Source organism: Elephantulus edwardii, unplaced genomic scaffold (genome assembly GCF_000299155.1).
Source record: "Elephantulus edwardii isolate Elephantulus edwardi_28Jun2011 unplaced genomic scaffold, EleEdw1.0 scaffold00001, whole genome shotgun sequence".
Taxonomy (NCBI): Eukaryota; Metazoa; Chordata; class Mammalia; order Macroscelidea; family Macroscelididae; genus Elephantulus; species Elephantulus edwardii.
In genome coordinates this window covers 48,719,901-48,746,600 of record NW_006399751.1, presented here as the reverse complement: position 1 = coordinate 48,746,600, position 26,700 = coordinate 48,719,901, and the positions used below count along the sequence as shown (strand labels likewise).

Below are 26,700 nucleotides of genomic sequence, written 5' to 3'. Positions count from 1 at the left end.
CTTCTTCTTCTTCTTCTTCTTCTTCTTCTTCTTCTTCTTCTTCTTCTTCCTCCTCCTCCTCCTCCTCCTCCTCCTTCTTCTTCTTCTCTTCTTCTTCTCCTCCTCCTTCCCTCCTTCTTCTTCTCCTTCTCCTTCTTTTCTTCTTCTGACTTTGTTCCACATTTTCCTCTCACTCTATCCAGGACCTCTTATCATGGTCCCTTGCAATGAGTTTAGTAGGAGTAGCCAGCAGCCTTTTAGCTATTCTTGTTTGAGGTCTGTGGAGGATGGGGTTTGCATAGTTTGTGAGTCTTTTGGATGAATTCTTTCCATTTGTTTTTTTATTTCAGTCTTCTTGGCTTCAGTTACATTTTAGATAGCTGCTCAGAAGTTTTTAAGAACACAGTCACTACTTACCAAAGTAGGATGTAAACATTATCTTTTTTTTAACTGTGTTGACTGTTGTTGTTATATGCTGTACTAGTTAACTTTAAAGGGATCTCTGGTGGCCTTTTGGTAAGAAGCTGCACTGAAATCCCAAAGGCATTTAGTTCAAATCCACCAGCTTCTTCATGGAAGAAGGATGCACACTCTCTTCCCACATGATTTATTGCCTCTCTGAAAACCTGCTGGATGATCAGTTATGGGTCAACAAAAACAACAGTTGACTTTAAAGAGTCTTGAGTGCTCAGGTGAAGCAACTCATTCCCTCAAGCAGTTTCATCACTTACAAGCTTTTAAGACCCCAGTCACTACTCAATAAAGTAGGATGTAGAACATTCTTTCTAGTCTAGGCTGTGCTAATTGACCTTGACATCTTCCAAAACTCTGTGGCCTGAGTCCCCAGATCCAGTCCCCATTCCTTTAAGGTGTTTAGTCATGACTAAGAAGTTTCCATAGCCTTGCCTCCTATGTGCTCTACTATGTTCATGGATATATGTAGCGCATATAAATTGGAGCTCTGGTGGCCTAATGGTAAGAGGCTGTGCTGCTGACCCAAAGGTCTATGGTTCAAATCCACCAGCTGCTTCATGGGAGGAAAAGAGAAAAAGGAGCACACAAATACATAAGAAGAAATAACTAGAAATAGCGTCTGTCAAACCTACATATATTTATGGTTGTAGCCCCATTCACCTCCCCAGTCCCCTTCAGCTTGTGAGACATACCATTCATTATTATAAGAGACACACATGCAGAAGACTCCCATATAATTTGTAGGTCAACTGCAATCATACCAATCTGAGAAGCAGCCCTTATATTAAGAATCCAGTTTACTCGATGTCTTCCTAAAACAGCCAAAGGTCTGTTTCTGTATCAGAAAACAGACTTGAAGATAAAATAAACATTTGCTACTTTTTAAATTTTTCTCCCCATTTTCACTTCCATCTGCTCATTGTGGAAAACAAGAGCTAATCAGCTGAGCAGAGAAACAGATGTGCTGTGACGGCTCCTAAAATGGATCTCTCTGCCTGGCAAAGTGTCATTGACAGGGGACGGTTGCCATAACAACCAGCTTACACCAATGCAGAAATAGCAAAGGCTTTTTGCAGCCACTCTTGCCTATATTAATTATGCCATTCCTAGCTAAATGGTATAATAATACTACTTCCTTTGGCACTGCCAGGACGAGAGATGAAAAGTAAGTTATTTTATGTCTAATGATTGTGAAAGCCAGCAAGAATAGAGCTAAGATATTATTGTCATTCCTGTTCTGTTCCTTGAGATATATCTAATGGATTTGATCCCCAAATAACAGCACTATTAAATATTTACTATGTGCCAAGTACTCCTAAGTCCTTTTCTAATTTTTTATTGGTTTGCATATATTGGTGTTGTTATGCGCCATCAAGTCACTTGTGACTTATATAGCAACCCTGTGTACAATAGTTCTGAACCCTGCTCTATCCTGAGTCAACTTTATTGTGTCTGACACTCCTACTCTCTTTACCCAAGTCACTGAGTCAATTCATCCTATTCAGGGTCTTCCTCTCCAGTGCTGCCCCTCCCTCCTCTCAAGCATGATGCCCCTCTTCAAGGATTGGTTCCTTCTTGCACCATGCCCAAAGTATGTCAGATGGAGCTTCAGAATCCATGTGGCCTGCTTTTACCCTCTCCAGGATGAACCTACTTGTTCTCCTAGCAGTTCATGGCATATTCAGTTCTCTTCCCCGGAACCATAGCTTAAAGGCATCAATTCTCCTTCTGTCATCCATAGTCATTATCCAGCTTTCTGGCCAATTATAGCAAATAATTGCAAAGACCATGCTCTGGATCAGACACACCTAAGTCTCCATACTGACATCATTACTCTTCAGTGCTTTGGAGAGGTTCCTGACAACAGACTTTCCCAATGCAAAATCATCTTTTGATTTCCTGGCTGCTCTTGCCAAGGGTGTTGATTGTGGAGCCAAGCAAACGAAAACTTTTAACAATCTCAGTCTCTTCCCTGTCTATCATGATGCTGCCAATTGGCCCAGTGGTGAGAATCTTTTTCTTGATACTCAGCTTCAATCTATATTCAATCCATATTTAAGACTGCAGTCCTTGACCTTCTGCAGCAAGCGCTTCAAGTTCTCCTCAGTTTTAGTAAGCAAGGTTGTATCATCTCCACAGCTCAGGTTGTTGATGAGTCTTCCTCCAATCCTGATGCCACATTCCTCCTCATAGATCCCAGCCTTCCAGATGATCACTTCTGCATATAGATTGAAAAGGTATGGAGATAGAACACATCTCTGGCATACAATCTTCCCAGTTTTGAACTATGTAGTATTTCCTTGCTCTGTTCTGAGGACTGCTTCCTGGTCCAAGTATAGGTTTTCTATAAGCACAATCAAGTGTTCTGGGATTCCCATTCTCCTCAGAGTCAGCCACAGTGTGTTGTGATCCACACAGTCAAATGCCTTTGTATAATCAATGAAACATAGATAGACATTTCTCTGGTATTCTCTGCTTTGAGCCAAGATCCATCTAACATTAGCTATAATATCCCTAGTATCATGGCCTCTTCTAAACCCAGCCTGATACGCTGTTCCAGTTGTTTTTGGATAATTTTCAGCAGAATATTGCTTGAATGTGATATTAATGATACTATTTGATAATTTTCACACCCAGTTGGACCACCTTTCTTTGGAATGGGAACAAATAAGACTCTGGAAAAGATTCGATGGGATGATAATAGGCATAGAGCAACGGTAATTAAGGATATAAAATATAATGTATAAGAATGACCATAAAACACAAAGTGAATACACAAAATTGATGTATATGAATTATTATATGGTTTGCATATAGTATTAGTCAACTGCATATCATAATTAGTCAAGAGGTTAGGGAGGAGAAACTCAATGGCTGAGTGTTCTCCTGACTTGTACATCTTCATAGCTTTTATTAATTCTCAGTATACAAACAGTAAATGAGTTAATGGCGCTCCAACCTGACTTTCCTTGTTTCCACAACCACATCTTTAGTAGAATGCAAAGTCAGTTGGAAAATCAAGGTTTTGTGTCACACACTCACACACAAGTCTATTGGTGTTCTGTTGGTTGGTTTTTTGAGTTGTGGGGTTTTTTTTGTCTTATTAACATATACACCTAGGGCAAAGTATTCTTTTGCCCTGATTATATTATTTAGAGCACATTTTTTTCAAATGAGGCAGCTTTTGCCTTGGCCTATGAGGTGGGAACCAATAAAAGGTGAACCCATGTATTTGACTCTAAAATGTTCACTCTTAACCACTGTTTTCTGGCAAATGATTTGACTATGACAAAATACCCAAGTAACCAGATAATGTGTGAGTGTGATTTTTCCATATGATCTACATTCCATTATTTTAGGTAAGAGCTATCTTTTCTAATGTGTTTAGGAAAATATGATATTTTAATTACACTAGAAGGCAATGTAACTAATACCTAAGGAGAGAACTTAGTTCTCTCTCAAGTTGAAAGAACTAAAACTCAAATTTAAGCATCAGGTTGAAGTATTGAAGGCTACTATTGGCAGTATGTTGAATGATCCAGGAAACATCAAAAGAAGATGCAGGAAATATACAGAGTCACTATAATAAAAAGAATTGACTAACACTGAAAAAATTGAGGAAGTACCACATGAACAAAAGTCAATGTTAATGAAAGAAGAAATTAAAACTGTACTGAAGGCATTCACACACACACAAAAAAATAAGGCCCCAGGAATTGATCTGATACTGAATAGTATGTTTCAACTAACAGATGCAGCCCTAGATGTGGTCACTAGCCTATGCCAGGAAATTTGGAGATGGCTGTCTGGCTGACTGACTGGAAGAGATCCATATTTATTCCTATTCCAAAGAAAGGTGATCCAACAGAATGAGAAAATTATTAAACAATATAAGTCAACTGTCAGGAACCTCTCCAGAGTACTGAAGAGCAATGATTTCAGTATGGAGACTAAGGTGTGTCTGATCCAGACCATGGTCTTCATAATTATGTGCTATGCATCAGAAAGCTGGATGATGACTATGGATGATAGAAGGAGAATTGATGCCTTTGAGCTATAGCGATAGAGAAGAGTATTGAATATGCCATGGACTGCTAGGAGAGCAAACAGGTTTGTCCTGGAGAGAGTGGAGGCAGACTGCTCCTTGGAGTCAAGGATTCTGAAGCTCCATCTGACATACTTTGGGCATGGTGCAAGAAGGGACCAATCCTTGGAGAGTGACATCATGCTTGGGAGGGTGGAGAAGCAGTGCAAGATAGGAAGATATTCGATGAGATGCATTGACACTATGACTATGGTAATGGGGTTAGGTGTGTCAGATAATAAGGTTGGTGGTTGGCACAGAATAGAGTAGGTTTCAGAACAGTTGTACATAGGGTCGCCATGGGTCACAAGTAACTCAACGGCACATAACAACAACAACAACATTAATATCACATACAAGAAAAATACTGCTGAAGATCATTTAAAAAATAGCTAGAACAGCACATAGATAGGGAACTTCTGGATGCTCAAGCTGGATTTAGAAGAGGCCATGGCACCAGGGATGTCATTGCTAATGTCAGATGGATCCTGGCTAAAAGCAAAGAATACCAGAATGCATATTTGTGCTGTATTGACTATACAAAGGCATTTGACTATGTGGATCGTAACAAATTATGCTTAACATTGAGAAGAATTAGAATCACAGAACACTTAATTATGCTCATGTAAAACCTATATCTAGACCAAGAGGCTATTGTGTGAACAGAATAAGGGAACTCTACATGATTTAAAATTAAGAAAGTAGTGTATCAGGGTTGTATCTTCTCTCCATACCTATTCAATATGTAAATGAAATAATATGTAATTCAAATAATAGGCTAAGCCTATTATTTTATAAGCTAGATTCTATGAAGAAGAATGTGGCATAATGTTTGAGGGAAGATTCATCAATAACCTGCACTATACAGATGACACATCATTGCTTGCTGAAAGTTGGGGACCTGAAGTGTTTGCTGCAGAAGTTCAAAGACTACAGCCTTCAGTATAGATCACATCTAAATATCAAGAAAACAAAAATTCTCACTACTGGACTGTTCGCAACGACATGATAGATGGAGAAAAGATGGAAATTTGCAGTCTTTGTCTTACAATCAATACACTTGGTAAAGGTAATCAGGAAATCAGGCAACATATTGCAATGGGAAAGTCTGCAGTCAGGGGCCTATCCAAAGTATTGAGGAGCAATGATGTTAGATTGAGGACTAAGGTGGACTTGATTCAGACAAGTCTTTTTCAGTCCCTTGCTATGCTGCTGAGAGCTGGACAACAGATAAGGATTAAAGAAGAATTGATGTCTTTGAACTGTGCTGTGGGAGAAGAGTACTAAATATCCCATGGACTGCCAAAAGGACAAATGAATATGTCTTGGAGAAGCTGTAGCCAGAGTCTTTCTTGGAGGTAAAGCTGATAAAGCTTCATCTCATATACTTCGGGAATGTTGCTAGGAGAGGCTATTTCTTGGAGAGGGACATCGTGCTTGGAAAGACCGGTGAAAGCGAGGAAGCACTTTCAATAGAAAGTGTCAACCAAATGGATTGACACAATTAAATGGATTCTAGTGTGTCAGAAAATGTGAGAATGGCACATGATAGGACAGCGTTCAGATCTGTTGTTTATAGGGTTGCTGTGGGTCAAACTTGACTTGATGGCACCTAACTACAACAATAGCAGTGAGAGGATTGAAAGAGCCCTGGTAGTGTAGTTGTTTTCTTCAGTTAAACAGAGACTGATTTAGGTAGTCTGTCCCCAAGAGTTCTTCTGTTTCACACAGAATGGTGTGGTTATGTTCTATCAAGTCACCTGCGACTCACAGCAACCCTATACAACATCTTTGAACCCTGCCCTGTCCTGAGCCAGTCTCACTGTCTCTGACACACCTACCCCCAGTTACTGAATCAACCCGTCTCATCTTGGGTCCTCCTCTCCTGAGCTGTCCCTGCCCCCTTCTGAGCATGGTGGCCTTCCCCAAGGTCATGTGCCCAAATTATGCAAGACAGAGCTTCAAAATCCTAGCCTTCAAAGAGCAGCTTAATTGCACCCTCTCCAAGACAGACCTGTTTATTCTCTTGCAGTTCATGGTATGTTCAGTCCTCTTTTCTAGCACCACAACTCAAAGGCATTGTTTCTTCTTCTGTCTTTACAGAAGAATTATCATTTTTAGGGGGAAAGTGGCTTCTTCCTCTTACATTCCATGGCCCTAGTGTTCTGTGAATAATTAAGGTGAATGGATGTGAAGGCATGACCTTTAGGGTCTGTTTTTTACCTGATTCTCATAGAAAAGGCTAGAGATTTGTAATACCCTGTCTGTCCTCTTCACATTTCTAATCCCTCCATGTTGCTATAAAGAATGCAATGTATGAGGAGTTAAACTCAAACTTGAGGTTCATAACTTTCAATGATTGCTGAAAGGCTTGTGTTTTCCCCCGAGATGCAGATTCTGTAGCATTTGCTTTTTTCTGATTCACTCCAGTCTTCCTTGTGTCAGCCTTTAAGAGAAAAGAGAGAGTGTCCCCTTGTTCTGGGGCTGAACTTGCCTAAATTCACGAACTTTGCGACCCAATTCAGTCACTTGTTGGGATAGTGGTAGATAAAGATCCAATGCAAGGGTGAGATGATGGGGCACGACCATAGCTCCTACCCTGAACTCTAGTGGTGCCTCCCTGTCTCAGCTGGAGCTCTGTCAGGAAGTTGAGTCATATGTCATTGTGGAGGTGGGGGGCCGGTCCTGGAGGCAGTGGTGATAATATGCCATTATCTTCTCTCAGCAGATCTAAGAATAGGACGGCTCTTAGAGGTTCAGCTCCCAGATGTGCAGAAGTATGAGAAGTCTAGTGGCAGGAGCCTCAGATCCCCTCTGCTTAATGCAGAGCCAGGAGCATCAGAAAGCAGCCTGAGTGAGCATTTGGAACTTTCTAGGCTATTCTCTCACTGCATTCCTGCCTTTTGACTACACTACCAGTCAACTACCCATCTCCCAACCCTGAACTCAAAGAAATAACAATTGATTGATGCTTAATATGTAGGGTGGCAAGAAGGGCCGCATTCTACATCTACTGGAGAGAAAGAACCAGCCCTGATACCATAGGAATAGAAGCATCTTTCAAAGCAATGTCAGGATTGAGCTCTGGCTGTTCCTGAGTATAGAGGCCCTAATTACCCAGTGGCTACCACCATGACTAACAACACCCTTTTGTCAGTTTCGTGTACCATGGTGACTCATGTGTTGCCACAAGGCTGGAAAATGAAAGGTTGATATTTCAAACCCATTAGTTACAGGAGTGACTGACGAGTTCCAACCACTAATAGTTATGCCAGTGACAGAAATGCTTACTTGTTGTACCAGCAGGACTCCTTTTCTATTCCGTAAGGCAGAGTTGTGCTGTTAACCCAGAGGCAGGCAGTTTGAATCTAGCAGCTGCTTCATGGGGAAAAGATGGGTGGTCTCCTCCTGTGTGATTTACAGTCTCTGATTCATTAGAGGGTTACCTGAGTCGGTTCTGATTCTAAGGCAATGAGTGAGTGAGTGAGTGAGTGAAGGTCTGTGCTGGCTGTGAGTCAAGGCCAACTTGATGACAATTAACAAGAAGCCAATAGAAGGAAGGGCAGCTGGAATCGCACCCAGACTCCAAGTAAATGTGCTCCTCCAAGAACCTTTATGAGCACAAATACAAAAGCTTTTTATGTTGTTATACCTCTTTTAGATCAGTTTGGGGTTTTTTTTCAGGGGGGGGGGCAGTATTGGTCCTTAACTATAAGAACAGGGTTTACAACATAAACCACCACAACAACAAAATTGCAAAACTCGGGGCTTCATGTCTGTCTTGAACCCAGAACCAGATACCTGCTGTCCTCCACCAGCTATGAACGCTGGCATTTTAGCTATCTAATGCTGCTATTTGAAAGCAGGAGTGGCATTCATTCCCTAAACAACATGCCTCTGGAAACTCTATGAACTTTGATAAATGTCGACAGTTGTTGACTTTTGTTTATAGGATCGCTATGAGTTGTGCTCAATTTGAAGGCAATCAACAACAACAACAATTCTGCTATGATGAAGATACCACAATGGATAGCTTTAACAGAGATTTGTTCTCTTATAGTCTAGGAGGCTAGAAGTCCAAGTTGAGGACATGAGCTCTAGGAGAAGGCCCTCTCTTCCTGTTGGTTGTGGAGGTGAGACCTTGATTCCTTCGGCACCTGTAGTTCTGGTATTTCTTGGAGACCATGTGTTCTGAAATTTCTTGGTATCAAGTTATTTTGTGAAACAGGGTTCAAAATAATGCTCTCCCCTCCTGATGAGTATTTCTTGTAGATAGATGGGTCTCAGCTCTTGACTTACTTTCCTCCCCTTTAATCTCTAGTAAGATAAAAGGTACGACAGGCTGAATCCTAGGGGAAATTCTCTCCCATCTGACTAGGGCTATTGTGGGATTAGGGAGTGTTGCATCCCACTCATAATCGTCCAATGACTGTTTGTCTTTTGGAGGAACACTGTTCAACCCACAATATCTATCTTACAGGAATTTGATGTTGCATACAGGAATGCTTTGTGTGTTTTTAAAATTTTATCTGTATTTTATTGCTCAAAAGGCATATTACAATCCTGGGAAAAGATTAATACACCTTTGTGGATTTCATAAAACAGTGTTTAAGTTATTCCTCACGGTTTTTCAGTATACAAAGTATAGATTCAGCCTTAGTCATCTTAGTTTGAATTTTATGAAAGGACTAAAAAATAATATATCAATTCTAATTCCTCTACACTGCATCCCCTAGAGGCAAACAGATTTCAAATCTATCTGTTCTTGCAGTATATTTCATAGTAGGAAGAGCTCATTTGTTCATTCACTGCCATCTTGTATAACTTTAAGATGTTTGTCTGTAAAAGAAATGAAAAATATTTGCTACTAGAATATTTTAACAGCAAGATTAGATTCCAGAGAAGAAATGCTAGTTTAGAAATCTTTGTAATCAATAACGTTTATCAATTCTGCTGTGTGAATTGAGTAAACAAAATTAAGACTCCTCTTTGCCTTCATTCCTCTCAGCTCACCCTATTTGCCAGTCTATTGCCTACTCTTTTGGGCTCAAGGTCAGCCAAGGATTAATAGCTTTCCATCTATTTGACTTTGCCTCTTATTTAGCTGAATTTAAGTCTTAAGATAAGAGCATTTTGCCTGTGTACTTGATTGAAATTTTAATCTTGGCCTTTTGTTATAGTTTTGTTTTGCATAAATGTTTTTAGCAAGATGAAGGATCAGAATATGTATGGTAAACTTATTTACACTTTTAATGACATTTTAAAAATTACTGGAAAATGTAGAAAGAAGACTACTAGGGTATTTTTAAGTCAAATTGTTTTTCAGGAAGCCAAGTACATTTTTAGGAAACTAAGTACATTTTTTCCTTAGGATAGATGGTATTGCTATAATATTATATGCTTTGACTGTACTGATTAAAATATCTTTAGTGAAAGAAATTTCAACCCAGCAGTACTTTGATATGTGATTTGATAAGCGGTTTAAGTTAATATCTTGTTGGAAAAATCTCGGCATTCTAAATCCAGGAACTCCTACGCTGACTGTTCTTATCCGCTGTACATCCAGGCTACCGCAGATGTTCTTTCTAGATAATGAAGACCAAGAGATGAGGAGTGACTGTTTTTATGCTCATAAAACCTGCTGAGAGTCAGAAAGTGGCATCACAACTATCTTAGGAGCTTTCTCTTAGTTAGGACTCAGTGAAAGTACAATCTTGAGACCTCCCATGGCATCATGGTGACCTGAGAAAAGAAAGCCCCCCTAAGCCAGTAGGAAGGGATGCCGTTAGGAAGGACTGTTCTTTAGTTCTTCTTTGTGCTGAGGTCATAGGTACTCAGTTTTATACATAATACATAACCTTTAACTTGACATGTTTTTACTAAAGAATCTGAACAGTCCTCAAATACCCTGGAAAGAGGAAATATGCCCTTAAAAATGAAGGCAATATAATGAGCACAGTTTAACCAAAGTAAGCATTGATACCAAGTAGTGCACAAGGGGAAAAGTTTCTTGTGCTAAGAAATATATATAATTTGACAACAACATAAATCATAACCAAGTGAATGTATGAATACATATATAAGTATAGGCATATATGTGTACTAGAGAGTATAAGGGGGGGGGCTTTGGTGGCCTCACAGTTAAGGAGTTGGACTGACAACCCAAAGGCAGGCAGCTAGTTCACTAGCTTCTCCATAGAGAGGTTGGAAGTTTCCTCCAGTGCAATTTATCTGTGCATCTGAAAACCTGCTATAGGGTCAGCTGTGCTCCAACTCAAGGGCAATAGTTGTCTGAATTTTCGAGAGAGTATAGTTGAGTAGCTATATACCCATTGACAAAAGTATCAGTATGCACCTGTATAAAGGGAGCAAGGGCAGGGCGGGGATGGCTAGTCTGACCTCTGCTAACTCTACAAGGGGGAACATGTCCCCCATGCTCCCACACCTCTTTCTACTAACTCTAGCACCAATCTTAACTGCTCTACGGGGCCCAAAATTTATTGCAATAGCTCACAGAGTGCACAAAACCAAACTCACAGTTATGGGGCTTATTAAGGAAGTCAAAAGGCTATAATTCATATTGGGAATGCAATCACTAAGTCAGAACAGCTGCCAAAATGTGTTTACAGGCCCCTCAGACTTCAGCCTCAAGGCTGTAGGCCAGTATTACAAAGCTCTTAGTCCTGCCAATTCTGGCTCTTGCCCACACTCCTCCATCGAATATGGGTCAAGGCGACTTACTCTGGTTCTGTGGGGTAGCAGGCCCAAAGTCAGCTCTGTCTCCTGTTAGGTCTCTGGCTATCTGCTGTGGTGGCTCTGCTGCTCTTATAGGCCCTGGTTGGACTTGCACAGAAATCTTTGGCCACCAAAAGACACACACTCTGCATTCTCTCTGCTTCTTTGCTGGTGGTGAGATTACCATTTCCTGCTGCTGGATCTGCTTAATTTAATGGCAACTTATGGATAGGCTAACATAACTTACTTGCATATTCTCGCCCATCCATGTGACAATGGCTAGGAAAGTAATTTTGAACAATAAACCCTTGACACCACAACATATATGTCTAGATATGTATGTGAACTCAGATAGTCATAGAGGACACAGTTACGAAGTGTTCTTAGACAAAACAAAAAACCTCATAACAATGGATCTGTCGTTTGCAGGCTTCGTTCCTGTCTCATGAGACAGCTCAGGTGACATTACAGAGTTCATATGCTATATTCCAATAAGTACTAAGGTTTAAAAAGTTTTCAGTGGCCATCTAAGGTACAACTATTGGTTTCTAATTGTTAGGAACAAAAGAGACAGAAAGCCAAAGTCTCAGAAACCATTCTGTAAATCCACAATGTAATTTTACCCTAAAATAGCATCTGCTCTCTTTACTGGCAATTCTCATCAGGGCTGCATAAATGGACCCAGATAAAATGCAGAACAGAATTCAGAGTTTTCAGAAGTTCAGACTTACCAGACCAGTTGAAACTGGAAGACCCCTTGAGACTGAAGCCCTGAGAACTCTTATCAATCTTTAACTGAAACCATCCTCTGAGGTCGCCTTTTAGTGGAAGAACAAAACAAAGCCAGTATGGGGCTCCATTAAAAAGCTACTATATGGACCCACATGGTAACAATCACTCTAAAACAAAGATGAGAAGACAAAGGGGCGGGAAAACTAGAGTCCTGGAAATGGAAAAACTAGAACACAATGGGTGAAAATGTTAGCACATGGTAAAAAATGTAACCAATATCACTGTGCCCTAGCAAGCAAGGCAACTGAACAAGTTGTATACAAATTGTCAAATGAGACTGATTTACTGGATGAATTTCTAATGAAAACACAATACAATATTCTTTCTTAAAAGCAAAGGCAAAAATGCTAATACTTCTTACATGTTCACATTATTTTTATGTATTGCATTCTAATATATTTTATATTTTAATCTATTGAAAATATAATAATATAATATTTTTTAAAAGTGAAGTTAAACAATCTAATACTTTTTATATTTTCTAAACTGAAAGCAAACAAAACGTTCTTTTGTGCTTTCTGTAGATCTTTCAGAAAATGTAGAAAATCTTAAGGAAGTAAGTTTATAAAAATAAGTATTACACACTCTTGAGTGACTCAATGATATCTGCCATTGGCATGTTGGTACCATCAAAAAAGACGAATAACCAGCAACTTCATAAATAGTGTTTCAGTTGATGTCTGTGAGAAAGGAGATTGCTTAGTTTGCACGAGAAGAGGCATAGGGAGAGTAAATGATTTCCTAAAATTGCCCAGAACGGCATTGAGAGACCAAAATGGAAATGCCCAGCTCTGGAATTTTCTTGTGCCAGCCAGAGCCACAAGTCCCTCTAAATCCAAGAGCTGCTAACAGTTGTTTTTCTCTCTGCCATTCTCCAGCTGGTAGCTGAGGAAAAGGTCACCCATCCCCGTCAGAACTCTGCAGACCCTGTGCCAAGGACGCAGGAAATGATACATGACAAAGCAGTTGTATTACCAAGTTGTGGTGAGAGTTTCACCCCATAAACTCCTTCAGAAGAAGGAAGGAGGCACATACTCTGTTGGAGAAAAGGCAGTGACTGGAGATAGATTTGGGGAACCTGGAATTTTGCAACTTTTCAGCCTTAAGAAAACTATCCTGGCCAGCGAGACTGTCAGTCTTGGCTCCAAAGACCAACAATAGAACCAAACTTGCCAATGAAACCTTTCTTTTCTTTTCTTCTTTTTTTAAAATTGTGATTTTTTTTTAAGGAACATTTGCAGAGCAGTTGAGTTTTCATTCATTCATTATTGCACATTTTCCCTCCCTAAGCTCCCCCCCCCAATATTCATTCATTGCTGCATAATTTCTTCCCTCCCCCAGTTGACTTTGCTATCTATACACCTCTTATTCTAGACTATTGTAATACAAATAATGACTGATCAGATGCTCCTTTTAAACAGTTCTTTCCTTCATCTGTTCCAATGCAGTATTCAGTATTTTCCCCCTCACTTCTTAGTTTTCTCCCAACCCCCATGTCTGTCCTGTTTTATAACAGTGGTGTATGCAGTATTTGTCCTTTTGTGACTGAGATATATAACTCAGCATAATGTCCTCCAAGGTCACCAATGTTGTGAAATATGAGTTTCTTGTTTTTTAGTGCTGTGTAGTATTCCATTGTGTGAATAAATCAAAATTTTCCTATTTATTCATTTGTTGATGGGTACTTGGGTTGCTTTCATCTCTTTGCTGTTGTGAATAATGCAGCAATAAACATAGTCATGCATATAGCTGCTTGGGTGACATTTATGGTTTCTTTAGGGTATATTCCTAGTAGTGCAATTGCTGCATAAAATAGTATTTCTATTTCCAGATTTTTGAGAAAGTTCCATACTGTCTTCCATAGTGGTTGTACCATTTTACACCCCCACCAGAAATGAATAAGGGTTCCAATCTCTCCACAACTTTGCCAGCATTTGTTGTTTGTGACTCTGTTTAACTTTGCTATTGTTACTCAGGTGTGATGTTATCTAATAGTTGTTTTGAAACTATTTCTTGTCTTCAGAAAGAAAAGTTTTTCAGCAGTCAAGATGATAACAACTGGCATTTGGGAGGTTCAGACCCACCTTTGCGTGAAAAAGCTATTAGCATTGGACACCAAGGTGGTTTAGTGCATAGATATTGCTCGTAATCCTGCCATTAGTATTTTTTTCTCCTCCTAAAATAAGCAGCAGTATAGTAGGAGTGCACCAGAAAAGCCCTACGTTTGTATTTCAAGACAGAAACCTAGACATGCTCCATTAACTAGCATCCAGACAATTGCTCTGTCGCTGAAGCTCATCTTCCTTAACAGAGGTATTATCACATAACCAGCATCTTTTCATAGACCTTAAAACCTTCAAAATATTGGCAGTAAACAAATCTCCTAAAGCTTCCAGCTAACCAGCTCACATCTTAGAGTAATAATAATAATGCTAGAGGGACTGGAGGGGCTTGCTCGTTTCCACCTTCCTGTGAGAAGCCTCAAAAAAGTGAAGTGCAGGGATGGAACTTAGGGGAACTTAGTCTATGTTTCCCATCCCATTGCCATCAACACCGTTCTTGCTGCCATGATCAGTGCAATGGCCCAATGTAAAGGAGAATATATCCTAGCTTTGGTCAAATCTTGGAGTGTGGAAGAAGGAGAGGTGAAGAGATAAGACTGTAGAAGGTGAAGACTAGGTGTTTAGGATTCTGGGTCTTGTGCCTAAACCACCTCCATTATTTCTTTCCACCTTTTTAACATTTACGGAAGTCAGAGATACCTACTCCCGGGGCAGTACTCTGACTTACCACAGCCGCACTCCTGTCTTAGGGGAGCATCCTCAAACCAACGAGTTCTTTCCAAGGTCACTGCCTCCTGAGGACAAGAAAACAAAGACCAATCAGCATCCCAAAGTCTGCTTAATTTTACTTTGAAATAAAGAGCATGCTAAACGAAGGATAATGGCATTTCTTTGTCTCCAAAAGAAATGCTTGCAGATTTTGGTGATTGGTAGGCAGAGAATCCAATTTCAAGATATGTTGTGACTGTTGTGTACCATTGAGCCAGAACTGCTGATTGGCCCTCCAGAGGGTTTTTAGGGGCATTTAATTGCATGGGGAAGACTGCCCATCTTTCCCTGTAGAGCAATTGGTAAATTCAAATCCAGTGTCTTTGGGCTGACAGCACAGCTCCTTACCACTAAGCCAACTGGGATGCACATTTTCTTAAAGTGCTTATTTAGACTGACTCCTTTATTCTTGAGAAGGACCAATCCTGAGAGTGATACGCACTATGTCTGAGACTTTCTCTAAGAGCATAGAGTTTAGGTGACAAAGCCTCAAAGAAAATGGTTAGTCTCATTAAAATTTGATAACCCAACCCAACTCATTGCCATCCTGCAGAAACTGGCTCATGGCTGAGCCCCGATTGAGTTTCAGAGGCTGTCAAATGTATGAGAGGAGATTGCCCATATGATACCAGAAGCTAATACATTCAACTATTCTTTAACATAACCTTAAGTATCATTCTTATCACATTGTGTCGCAATGATTTATTTTCATGCTCCTCTCTTTTTCTGGGGTTTGATTTCTAAATGTAAATGACTAGCTATATGATCTTAGGGAAGATAGTTACTTTTCTGAGTCTCATTTTCTATAAAAAGTAAATTCTTTAAAATTTAGAATTAAAAAAAAATTCTAGTTCATTTGAGTCATTATGATGATTAAATAAAGCTTTTTTTCTGCCCAGGATCTTCTATCATGCTTGGCTAGTGGGTATTCAATAATTGCGAATTACCTTATTAGCATGATTTCCTAGAAATTTCCTAGAGAATCTGAGCTCAGATAATTTCTTTGCTATATACTATGAGCTGAGTTTGCAGAAGAAATATTCTGACTAAAGAATGCTTTGCTAAGAATCAGAGTGAGCCAGAGAGATGAGTTGAAACCAGATAAAGCTTTGAATATTTTATGACAATTAGGATATCACCATCCACTATTTAGATACATTCTTGGAATCACCTTTTGTGTATCATCCAAGATGTCTAGAAGTTACTTTGAATTTCTTCCAGGAAGTTATAGACTCCAGTCACTAGACATTTCTCACCAGCTGGCTTAGTGAGAAATGATCTTCCTTTAAATTCCTAAGCATTAGAGCCCATATCTTTTATTGGATGCTGTAACACACATTGTTTTAGGACATTGTATATTGTCCTGGTTTGTCTTAATTTTTTAAAATTCATTTTAATGAAAGATTACAGAGATTTTGGATTTCCATCCATTCATTGTTGTACTTTTCTCCCTGCCCACCTCTCCCTCACCCCAATTTACGCTTCTCTTTGAAAAGTAAAAGAAAAATTCTTTCATTGTTACACATTCCTTCCCCTTAAGTCCACTCCACTGTGTAGCCTTCATTTTGGACTCCTGTAATGACAATAATACCTAATCATATGTCCCTTTTAAACAGTTCTCTCCCTCATCTGTTTCAATGCAGTATACATTATTTATTCCCTCTTTCTCTGTCTTCCCTCAACCCCAATGTCAGTCCCATTTTGCAACAGTGGCACTATGCAATATTTGTCCTTTTGTGACTGAGATATTTCACTCAGCATAATGTCCTCCAGGGTCACCTATTTTGTATACTAATGAATGAGTTTTTTGTTTTTATAGACTCACTTTATTTTGCCTCCTGTTGGAGCATAATATATAGTCTTATTTTTTTTTTTTCTCCTCGGGCCCATGACAGTGTTTTATATAAGAATGGCAAGCTCTTTGCTGATTGATCGTTCTAAAATTATGTTTGTCCCACACTTTTGAAAATGTCATTTCTGAAAGGGAACGTGTTGAGTGGCCTTCTCTGGAGATCTTTAAAAATAGTGTCATTTCCCACCTGCTTTGAATGATGAGAGCAAGGTCTTTGAGGGTGATGAAATGGCTTCTGCTTCTGAAATTGGAATTATTTGTACTTCTGTCTCAATGACTATTGGAGAATGTGTTGAAAATATGACAGGATATGCTAATCAAAGGATGAGACCAGAACCAGGAAATGTTTATATGTTTATGTATAAAAGGTGTTGTAAGGTAATTATGGGATCATGAATATGGAATTGAAAGCAAGATGAGAGACAGGAGGTTTACTGGATCTTCAAGAACAATGAATGTGGTTGGAGAAGAGTAAGTATATTTTTCTATCACTGCCATACCAAATTACTCCCAATCTAGTGACTAGTTTAAAACAGCCCAAGCTAATTGTTTTATAATTCTGTGGGTCAGGAGTCTAGCATGGGTCTCAAGAGACTAAAAAGCACTTTTCTCCATTTGGAAGTCTTGTAGGCATCTCAAACTTAATATAGCTCTCAAATGGAACTCCTACTTCACCCCTAAGCCTGCTTCTTCCACCATCACCAGATTTAAAAACAAAGACAAAATCCACCAAGAAAACTCCCTCAGACTCATTGCTGTTGAGTTGGGAAACTGTTATCAGCACAAAGCAGGACCCTTCCCAATCCCTCACTGCTTACCCTCCTGCAGGTCTTCCGATGCTGTAAATTGCGTTGGGAGAGATTGTCAGCCTTCCTCCTGAGGAGCAGGTAGGGGAACCACCTCCCTTCCTGTTGGCAGCACCACTCCTTGCCCCTGAAGCCGTCAATGATCCACTGTCAATAAATAGCAGTCAATGTACTGTTTTTCTATTCAAATTGAAACTCAAGAGTAATTATGAGCTCTTCTTTCTCTTACATTTTACAGCAAATCAAACTGGCTGTACTTACAAAATTATATTCAAAACCTGATTATTTTAATCACTTCCGCTGTTTCCTATTCACCACCTCTCATCAGGTTTTATGTCTACTATTCCTGTTCCACTTCAGTTTCTTTTAAACTCAGCAGACAGAGGGACTGTGTTGAATATAAACTAGATTGTAGGATTCACCTGTTTAACACGGTCTGCTGGCCCGTCTCAGAATAAAAGCTAAAGAACTGTGGTAACCTAAAAGGTAGGCCTTCTCACGTACTTTGGGCTCCCTTAGCTCACCTGTGGATACTACTTGTCTACTTTCTGGGTGGTTTGACAAATACATCACCAAACATCAATCTTCCCACCTGTGCAGAGTCATGGATCACCCTTGCTCAGGGAGGCTGATGTCAGGCTGACACTGTTGTGTACCATTGAGTTGGAAAAGACTCATAGCTGACCATCCTGTGTGTTTTCAGAGGCAGTAAATGAAATGGGAGGAGGCTGCCCATCTTACTCCTATGGAACAACAGGTGGATTTGAACCATGTCCCTCTGGGTTATCAGTATAACTTGTTACCACTAAGCCACCAGAGCTCCTTAGGCATATAGTCCCTGCAAAGTTGTGTTGGTTTCCTTCCTTAAGTTTCTTTATATGCTGATAAAAGCTAGAAGTGAGAAAAAGAAGAAGAATTGATGCATTTCAATTGTGGTGCTGATAAAGAATTGAATATAGTATGATGAAGAATGAACAAGTTATTCTTACAAGAAATGCAGCTTGAATAATTCTTTGACTTTGGACTCATCATCAGGAAAGACTAACTTCTAGAAAAGGATATCATATTTTGGAACTAGGAGGTCAAGGAGACCCTCAGTGAGATGAATTGATGACAATAGCGTCAACAGTGGGCTCAAATATTCCTCAGATCATGGAGATCATAGAAGACCTCATTACATTTTCTTCTATTACACAGAAGATGGCCATGTGTCAGAACTAATTCAGAATCAATTAATAATAGTCCCTCTATAACCCCTTGACCTACCCCTAACTTCACCCCTATTGTCATTGTTATCAGAGCCTGAAAGTAGATTTTCTTGCCTTTCTCAAAAAGGTTAACTTTTCCTACAAAGTTCATGTACCCGTAATGAATGACACACGCAGGAGTGCATTCTGGTTTTGCTCTTATGTCTGCTCAGACCAGTGACCACAGGGACAGCAGAAGTGGAAGCTGCTGTTGAAATACAGCTGTTGAAATTTGAGGAGGGGGATGACGTTCCAGGAAGGAGGGATTGGGAAGGGGTCTGCTTTGTGCTGATAACAGTTTTCCAATATCTTTCTGTTCAATTGGTGGCACTCTTTGGGATTTGTCCAAGAGTCCAGGACTTTGGGAACAACTATTATTGCTTTTAAACTCAGTGTCTGGAAATGGAAGTGGAGGATGCACACAACACTTTCCTTAAAGGACTGAAGGGAGTTAGTCCCCTTGTACTTTCCCTTGTGCTGTTCTTGGTACATAGAGAATTCTGTGTGTTTGCACAGAAAGGATACATTTTTTAAAAAGAGTGAACATACCAGATGATAACCACACCATGCCTCCCCTCCCCTCGCACACACGCACTAAGAAACCTTCATCTTATTTTTATTATTCAAATGCAATATCCAAGTAGTCAAAGTTGGACCAAGATCAATCAAGGACCTTTTAGGACATTGTGGCACGGGGGTTGATGCATAAATCTTGCTTTTGTCTGATAGGTCATCGCTTGTGAGCAGCAATATGACTCTTCCTATGACGCTCGCTGTGACGTCTGGTCCTTGGGGATCACAGCCATTGAACTGGGGGATGGAGACCCTCCCCTCTTTGATATGCATCCTGTGAAAACACTCTTTAAGATTCCAAGGTATGGCACTAGATGGCGCCCTTGGCCCATTAGTTCTTTATACCAACCAAGCCTGGTTATAAGGATAATAAATGGTTTGTAAGCAGTTTCTCTCTAAACCTGAGAAAAGTCTGATTGTAAAATCTTATATATACATATTTTTTTTTGGCAGGGAGTAGGGAAATGAGGAGAGGGATGTTTCTAATAGATAACATTCCTCAAAGAACTATGTTGTAACAATCACGTGTATTCAGTACTCCAGTTTTTCTGAGATGTTTATTTTTGTGTATGTGCTTTGCTAAAGACACAAATTGCGTTTTGAATTAAGTAGTTTTAGGCATTGGTTTTCTTTTTAACCGTATAAATAGCACGGGTAATTTTTCTCCCTCCAATTCTTCTTGAGTATTCATTCAGAAAAATTTTGGGGTTAAACAAGTGTATCATAGTGCCAGATCTATTCAGAAAAATGTTACATCAGTCTTATGTCTTTCTGTTGACCCTTAATTTATATATGAGTGGGGAAATTGTGCTGAAGGAGTCTATTTGGACAGTATTCAAATGCAAATGTATTTTCTATTGTACGCATTTTCTAGGGGGTTGAAAGATTTGATTATAAAAGATAGATTGAATATTTATTTTACTGTAAGTGTTTATCTTTCATGGTGTTTGGCCAGCTGAAAGCAGTAGCTGCAGGAAACAAAGCTATCAGAGAACTGGGTCCTTGCTTTGTTACAGATTGACAGATAATTTGTACCTTCAGCATTTGTCTTTCAGGGCTGCCTGGGAGCAGTTAACCACCTAAATGGTACAAGTGTTGACCTTTCTTTATCTGCACCATCACACAGCTCTCCTAGCCTCTAAAAAAAAACCCCCCGGCTCCTGATTGCAATTTGCATTTCTGATTAGGCCTATTTATATGCAGATAAGGTCCTCTGGCTTTCATCATCATAATGCTATCATTTTATACTTACTCCAGATGTGAGTTACAACCAACCAGGATCCCCCAGTATCACTCCCACCATGAGTACAAAACAGGTCGTAGTGATTAGACAAACAGATGTAGCTCCTGGTTTTTTAAATTAATAAATAGTCTGGTGAGTGTTCACATGCTTGACAAATGTAAGCTTCAAATCAGCTGCTGTGTACAGCAGTTTGTGAGAAAATGAGAAATTGTAACTGAAATTATTTGTGTGGGTGCTGATTATTGTTGAAATGGTTTATTCTTCATTTATTTACCATGGCAACATAATTTCCCAAATACCAGCATTAAAATAGGATTTCTGATTAGCAAGATAATACTTTCATCAGAGATAATATTTTTTTCTTTAGCATGCCTTTGTGTACAGACTGACTATTCAGAAATTCCATATGGTGATAGCTAGGAGTCAGCTAAGAAGGTGTGTTCTATAAGGTGGCTGTGAGTTGGAGCTGGCTTTGGTTAAGGGTGTGTGTGTGTGTGTGTAAGTGGTGGTGCTAAAAAATATCCTTTCTAATGAATCCACTTTGTTTGCTTTTTTTTTTTTACAATAAATATTTTTTTTTATGCTGGTTTAGGTTTGTATACATGGTTTTTCACACCAGATCTTTCCCATTTCCTTTACCCACCCATCATGTTGTGTGACCATATGATTAATCCCCCGCACACCCTGCCCCAAATCCTTACACCTCTGTCTCCCACCTCCTTGCAGATCCTCATACATGTTCTACAATAATGGTCTTATACAGTATTTGGCCTTAAGGGACTGAGTTCGTTCACTTAGCATAATGCTCTCCAGTCCCTCCCAAGCTAGATGATAATTTACAAAATTATAATTCTTGCATGCTGCATAGGATTCCATTGTGTGAATGTACCATAATGTCTCAATCCATTTGATTGTGGTTGGACATTTGGGCTGTTTCCATGTTCTTGTGACGGTGAATAACGCTTCTGTGAACATTGGTGTAGAAGTCTCCATTTGTGCCTCAATTCTTATTTTCTCAGGGTATATTCCAAGCAGTGGAATAACTAGGTCATATGGAATTTCAGTGTTCAGCATTCTGAGGAAATGCCGAACAGCCTTCCAGAGGGCTTGTACCATTTTACAATCCCATCAACAATATGCAAGGCTTCCTATCTTGCCACATCCTCTCCAACATTTATTACTTGCTGTTCTGTTAAATTTTGCCACTGCTACTGGAGTGAGATGGTATGTCTTTTTGGCTTTGATATGCATCTCTCTTTTTGCCAGTGATTCTGAGCCTTTCTTCATTTTTCTGTTGGGCATCTGTATATCTCCCTCTGTGAAAAATCTTTCCATGCTTTTTCACTTGGTTTGTTTTGCACCTATTCAAGCCTTTGACATCTCTATATTCATTCTACTCACCTTCTCCATCTTGGGATCCAGATCTTGAACACAGAGTTCCCCCGCTTCCTCCCCAGGACATTCAGAGAGGAGAAGGGTGAACCTCAGAAGCACAGCCAATGCTGAACAAAGCTCTCGGGGGTGACAAGGACCTGATCTCAGCTGTAGGTTTAAGCTCTATTTCTGTCCTCCTCATGTAACTGTTTGTCCTCGTATTACCTTTTGCCTCTTGAATGAATCAGATTGACAAGGGAATGTGAAGAATAATTGCTCAGCAGATTTTTCTGTAATTTTGAGTGGTCATTTCTTGCCACTGTTGCAACCTTAGCAAGCTGATTGGACACTCTTGAGTAGGAAGGAAGAAGTTTACAAAAATGTGTAGCATATTTGAATATATAAGCAGTCCCCCTCCCACCACGATTACAAATTCTTTCTGTTCCTAAATCTGTGTCTAAGTAGAATTTGTACTTACGATGGAACAGTTAGTTGTGGCTAGTTATATCTAACCCCTAGAAGATAGGTTGACACAGTAACTACCACAGTGGGCATGAGAGAGATCATGATGATGGTTCCCATGGGCAAGTTTCAGATATGGTTGTTCATAGGGTTCCTATGAGCCTGTTTTCAATGCCACATCACCTAATAGTGACAACATATCTAGCATCTATTAGTCAATTGTCTTAATAGAAAATGTTTAGTGTATATAGCTTAGCTAACAGTGTATAGTGGAAGCTCTAGTGTTTTAGGGTTAAGGAGATGTGCTACCAATTCAAAGGAATATGATTCAAATCTACCAGTTTCTCTGCATGAGAAAGATGGAAAATCTCCTCCTGTGGGATCAACTGCCTCTGAAACCCTGAACTTCCTGAAATGGTTCAGTCAATTCTTTCTGGTACAGTAACTGTGTATTACTCTCATTCTTTTGGTGCTTCCAGGATCATTCAGGATTTTGCCCATAGTATCTTTCCTTATTATAGCTCAAGGTTTGAATTTGTTCTTCAGTTTTCTCAACTTGAAAAATGCTGAGTTCGTTTGTTTAGATAATTTAGTAAGCAGCCTTTGGGAGGAAGAGTCATTTGCAACTATGCCATATAAGCCACTTGCTTGTAACTGTGGTTGTTATTAGGTGCTATTGAGTTGAGTACAACTCATAGTGACCCAGTGAACAAAAGATCTGAACCCTGTTCTAGCCTATGCCATCTTCACACTGAAACACTAAAGCCCATTGTAGCAGTCACTCTGTCAATCCACCTGATTAAGAATCTTCCTCTCCTTTGCTGACCCTCCACTCTTACTAGCATTATGTCCCTCTCCAAGGAATAACTCCTCCAAGTAACATGCCCAAAATATGTGAGGCAAAGCCTCATTCCTGCCTCCAAAGAGCACTCCAGCTAAGTTGTACCCTCTCCAAGATATATTTGTTTGTTCTTTTGGCTGTCCATGGGATCTTCAGTGCTTTTCTCCAACACCAGAGCTCAAAGGTATCAATTCTTTTTCTGTCATACTTATTCATTGTCCAGCTCTCAGATGCATAGCAAATGATCAGAAAGACCATGGCCTGAATCAGAGACACTGCAACCCTCAAATTGACATACATCATTACTCCTTAATATTTTGGTGAGGTCCTTAACTGCAAGACTTTCCCAATGCAATGCATCTCCTGATTTCCTGACTGCTGGCATCAAGGGTGTCAATTGTGGATCCAGGCAAGATGAAGTGGACAGTTTCAATCTCTTCTCCACCATGATGTTTCCTATCGGTCCAGTGGTTAAGAATCTTTGTTTTCACTTCTTCTTCTCTGAGAAAACACCAAATGGCAGATGATGCTGGTGCAGTGGGAGGGCCTGGAGGCCCTGGGGGCCCTGGGATGGGAGCCCATGAGGCTCGAGGAGGCAAAGCCGAGGACAAGGAGTGACTCCCCATCAACAAACTGGGCCACCTGGTGAAAGATATGAAAATAAAATCATTGGAGGAGATTTATCTCTTCTCCCTGCCCATCAAGGAGTCTGAGATCATCGACTTCTGCCTGGGCATGTCCCTCAAGAATGAAGTGTTGAAAATCATGCCAGTGCAGAAGCAGACACGTGCTGGCCAGCGGACCAGGTTCAAGGCCTTTGTCGTCATCAGAGACTATAATGGCCATGTTGGCTTGGGCGTCAAGTGCTCCAAGGAGGTGGCTACTGCCATCCGTGGGGCCATCATCCTAGCCAAGCTCTCCATTGTCCCTGTGCGGCGTGGCTACTGGGGGAACAAGATTGGCAAGCCTCACACCGTTCCCTGCAAGGTGACTGGGCGCTGTGGCTCTGTGTTGGTGCGTCTGATCCCTGCACCCCGAGGCACTGGAATTGTCTCGGCCCCTGTGCCTAAGAAGCTGTTGATGATGACTGGAATTGATGACTGTTACACCTCAGCCAGGGGCTGCACAGCTACCCTGGGCAACTTTGCTAAGGCCACCTTTGATGCCATTTCAAAGACCTACAGCTATCTGACCCCAGATCTCTGGAAAGAGACGGTGTTCACGAAGTCTCCCTACCAGGAATTCACAGATCACCTTGTAAAGACTCACACCAGAGTCTCCGTGCAGAGGACTCAGGCTCCAGCTCTGGCCACCACAGAGTGGATTTTCTATAACAAATAAAGTGAATTAAGTTCTAAAAATAAATATAAATCTTTGTTTTCTTGACATTGAGATGCAATCCATACTGAAGGCTGCATTCCTTGATCTTCTGCAACAAATGCTTCAAGTCCTGCTCACTTTCAAGCAAGCAAGGTTGTTTCATCTGCATAATGCAGATTATTGATGAATCTCCCTCTAATCCTGATGCCACATTCATCTTCACGGAGTTCAGCTTCTCATATAATTTGCTCAGCATGTAGATTAAATAGGTGTGGTGAAAGAATACAACCCTGACACCCACCCTTCTTAATTTTAAACTATGCTCTAGCTTAAATGTTTCCCGCTTTTTTTGCACAACAGCCTCCTGGTCCAGGTATAGGTTTCACATGAGCATAATTAAGTGCTCTGAGACTCCCATTCTTCTCAATGTCAGCCACAACTTGTTAAAAATACACACAGTCACATGTCTTTACATAGTGAATCAAAGACAAATAGACATTCTTCTGGTATTCTTTACTTTCAATCAGGACCCATCTGGCATCAGCAATGATATCCCTGGTGCCATGGCCTCTTCTAAATCCTGCTTGAACTTCTGGTAGGTCCCTATCTAAGTTCTGTTCTAGCCATTTTTGAATGATGTCCAGCAGTATTTTGCTTACAGGTGATAGTAATGATATTGTTCGATCGTTTCCACATTGAGTTAACAATCAAGTGTAAGCCAATTGGCCATTTTGATTTATTTAACAATCAAATATAAGCTGATTGGTCATATTGATTTAGTTAACAATCAGCTGTGGTCTGGAACTCTTGTTTAAACCAATCAGGAACTGGCAGGCAGATCTTTATTTAAAAGTAAATTTGTAACTTGTGGATTGAAAATACTAGATGCAATTTTTCTTCTTGAATGTAGAGAAAATGTGGATTTGTACATACCAAGTAATTTACTTAAAAATTACCCTGCTAGTTAGAAAATGACCAATTTCCTATGAAGGATTATAGCTTGATCAAGAGAAATTGTGTGTGTATGGTTATGTATGTGTGTGTGTGTGTGTTTATAGATTATTATTTTTTTAGAAGATGGGAAAATTTCACCTGCCGAGACTGGATTTTTTAAAAATTTTTAAATTTTAAAAATTTTTTTGGTGGTTTGCTTATAAAATTCATATACACTGGGTTTCAATCATATACATTGTGTTTCATACATTCATAATGTGTTTCATATATTTGTAATGTTTTTTTCATACAATCATTCCCATACTCTGAGTACTAGAAAATGAATTACTTTTGAATCTGCCCACCATTACCCTGTTTTTTCCAAGGCTGCAGTGGATCTTTCATAATCCCTTCAAACCCTCCCTCCACCCACGAAACTCTGTGATGCTGTGATTTCCCCTTCCCGTAAGCCCCCAAGCCCTCTCCTCTTCTGACATTAGACTTTTATACACAACTTATTAGTTATCTTTCTATTTTTATAATAATGGTGTTATGCAGTATTTGTCCTTATGAGACTGATTTAGTTCGCTCAGCATAATGCTCTTCAATCTCTTCTATATTATATAGTAATTTTTAAAATTGTTGCTCCTTATTGCTGCCTAGTATTCCATTGTGTGATTGTATCACAATTCTCAATCCATTAGTTTATTATGGGCCATTTCCATTTTCTTGCTGTCGTGAATAACCCTGCTAAGAACATTGGTATACAAATTTCCATTTGTGTCTCAGTTCTCTTTTCATTGGGATATATTCCTAGGAGTATAATAGTTGGGTCATGTGGAATTTTGTTTCCAAGTTTTTGAAAAATTGCCAAACTGCCTTCCAGAGTGGTTGTATGACTTTACAATCCCATCAAAACTGCATGTGAGTTCCAATCTCTCCACATCCTCTCTTAAATTTATTGCCTGCTGTCCTGTTAAATTTTTCTTGTTTTATTGGAAAGTCATGTGTAAACGGGTTGTTTTTTATTTTGTTCACAATCAAGTGTGAGGTGATTTGATTTATTGGATTTAGCTAACAATCAGCTGTGGGCTGGAAGCCTCTTGTTTAAATCAATCAGGACCTGGTGGGCAGGCCTTTGTATTTAACAGATG

At 39.8% G+C, this 26,700-nt stretch overlaps 1 protein-coding gene across 1 annotated transcript in view; it reads left to right on the top strand.

The window, feature by feature from the left end:
• MYO3B (myosin IIIB) overlaps positions 1 to 26,700 on the top strand; it is a 642,969-nt gene that overhangs the window by 27,281 nt on the left and 588,988 nt on the right. Inside the window, exon 7 of the mRNA XM_006878970.1 lies at positions 19,530 to 19,675. Within this exon, the coding sequence (XP_006879032.1) occupies positions 19,530 to 19,675 (146 nt within the window). The remainder of the gene's footprint in view (positions 1 to 19,529; positions 19,676 to 26,700) is intronic.